A 2,626-nucleotide genomic window follows, 5' to 3' on the forward strand; every position below is an offset into this window, starting at 1 on the left:
TTCGTTTTTAAAGTTAAATTTTTTCAAAATAATTGTTGCAACACCTTCACCCCTGCCAAAACCATCGGCAGATTCGTCAAATGATTTACAAAGGCCATCTTTTCTTTTCATATTTGCCCTAGAAAATACAGAAAATAAATTTGGAGTTGTTATTAATTGAGAACCAGATACTATTGCCATTTGACATATTCCAAGTGAAATGTTTTTAAATGCAGCATCAATTGCAACAAGAGATGAAGAACATGCGGTATCAATTGTAATTGAAGGACCTTTAATACCATAAAAATAAGAAAGTCTATTTGAAGCAATAGAGCTTGCAGTCCCAGTACCGATATACGCAGAATTACATGATCTTTCGATTAATAGGTACAAAGACCAATCAATATTGCACAATCCAACAAATACTCCTGTGTCTGTATTTTTTATTGATTCAATAGAATTTCCTGAAGAAATTAGTGCATTAAATGTTGAATTTAAAAGATGTTTTTGCTGTGGATCCATTGTACGAGCTTCTATGTTAGATATTCCAAATAAATTATTATCAAAGAGCTCTAACCCTAAAATAGTTGATATATTTTTTGTAATGCTATCATTCTCTAATTCACAGTTCCATCTACTATAAGGAATCAGGTTGACGCCACATTTACCTAGCATGAGTGACTCCCAGAAAGAAGAAAGGTTATCAATTCCCGTAGGAAGCGTACAACTAGCACCAATTATTCCTATTTTAAATTTTTTCATTCCATCGAAGTTTATTTTTAAATCAGTTTTATTTATTTTAATTTCTTTTGATGAATTATTCTCTATATATCCAATTAATTCGTTAAGCGGAGGATAATCAAATAATACAGAAATTGGTAATTTAATTTCGAACTCTTTGGATAAAATACTTCTTAATTCAGTAATCTCAAGCGAATCAACACCAAGTTCACGAATTGGAGTCTCACATAATTTTTTTTCTTCAATAGGGTTTTTACTATCAATTTTAATGATATTAAATATTATATTTTGGATTTTTTCTGAAATCATGTTAAATTTAATGGATCCATTTTCTTTTTTAGAACAAACTANGATCATTATTCAATAACCTATTAAAACCTCCCAATTTANAGTCTATGAAGATAGGAATGTTTATTGAATTAAATTTGTCTATTTGATCGAAATTTTTTAATTCAATCATTGCTTTGAATCCGTTTTCTATAATTTTCTTTGCTAAATATTTGTATTCTATATTTTTATTATTTTGGGAAAATATGATAAAGATTTCCCTGAAGCTAAGTTGAATTAATGTAATTGAATAATAAATTTCCCAAGCATCTTCTATTGAAAAATAATCTCCATCAATTATTATAATACTAGAATAATTGTTTAATAATTTGTTGATAATAAAATTACGTAAATTATGTTTTGACGCATTCATTTCATTGTTTTTAAATGAAGTGAATAATTCCTTGCTGAAAGAAAATATATTTTCTGATAAATTAGATCTTAATGAATATACGATTTCACCCAAATAATTAAAGTTTTTACAGTTATCTATAATTAAATTATCAAAATTATATTCTTGAATTAAAATCGGAAAATTGAAAATATTTTCTTTTTTTAATTGATTTAAATCGAAATTTTGATTCATATTCTTTTTACTAAGTATGTCAATGATGGAAATATTGTCGTATGTAATATTTTTTCTTTCAATTTCATTCCAATAATTTATATTTTTTGAATTAATTGATATAATTTTTCCATTATTATCCATTATATTTATTAGGTCTAAATTTAAAACTTCATCAGTAATCAATAAATCTGGATAAGAGTTGTCTGTTGAAGATTTGATAATATCAATATTATCTTTCATAACAATTTTTTTGACCCCAATAGATAATAAAAAGTTATATACATTCTTTTCGCTAATTACCACAGTAAAGTTTAACTCAGAGTATAATAAGTAATTTATTACTGTTAGAAAAACTCCATTTAACTTTGAGAATATTAATATACAGTTTTTCCTTTTAAATTCAGAAATTCTTCTAATAATTTCTTCAGTTACAGGGCTATGCAACAAAAGTAATGCTGACTCTTCATGGGATAAAAATGACGGTTTTCTGAAAACTAAGTTTGATGTTGTAATGAATTGATTTATTTTATTTTCAACAATTCCAATAATATTATCTCCAATTTTCCAATCGGAAACTTCGTTTCCTTTTGATACTATAGTTCCAGAGATCCCAAATATTTTTTCCCCAAAACATTCTGTAATAGAAAATGCATTAATGATTATTTCAATTTCTTTGCTTCCCGGAATTTTTCTCGAAGTTGTTTCTAGCAGGTTGGAAAATGGGTTAATAACTGGAGGTTGCTGTAATAAATTTATTTCTAATATGCATCTCCATGATTTTTTAACAGAATAAACATCTTCAATTAGTTGTTCTTGTAAGTATTGAGAATATAAACGAATGGGAACTTTATTATTTTTAGATTTTGTATTTAGTTGGTACAATAATTCAATATCCTTGCTATTTAAAAAATCCAGAATATTAACAAAAGATATTACTTCGGATATACTATAATAATTAATATCAATAAACTCTGAAATGCAATTAAGAATTTGATCGATTATATTACTCGA

General features: G+C 25.9%; 1 protein-coding gene across 1 annotated transcript; it reads right to left on the reverse strand.

Moving 5' to 3' along the window:
* Positions 1-1,057: 1,057 nt before the first annotated feature.
* Positions 1,058-1,855, reverse strand: Chro.40329 (hypothetical protein). The annotated part of the gene is made up of 1 exon (XM_660110.1): positions 1,058-1,855. The coding sequence occupies one exon, from the start codon at positions 1,853-1,855 to the stop codon at positions 1,058-1,060; it is 798 nt and encodes a 265-aa protein (XP_665202.1).
* Positions 1,856-2,626: the final 771 nt, after the last annotated feature.

The sequence above is a fragment of the Cryptosporidium hominis genome (assembly GCF_000006425.1).
Source record: "Cryptosporidium hominis TU502 chromosome 4 CHRO014129, whole genome shotgun sequence".
Taxonomy (NCBI): domain Eukaryota; phylum Apicomplexa; class Conoidasida; order Eucoccidiorida; family Cryptosporidiidae; genus Cryptosporidium; species Cryptosporidium hominis.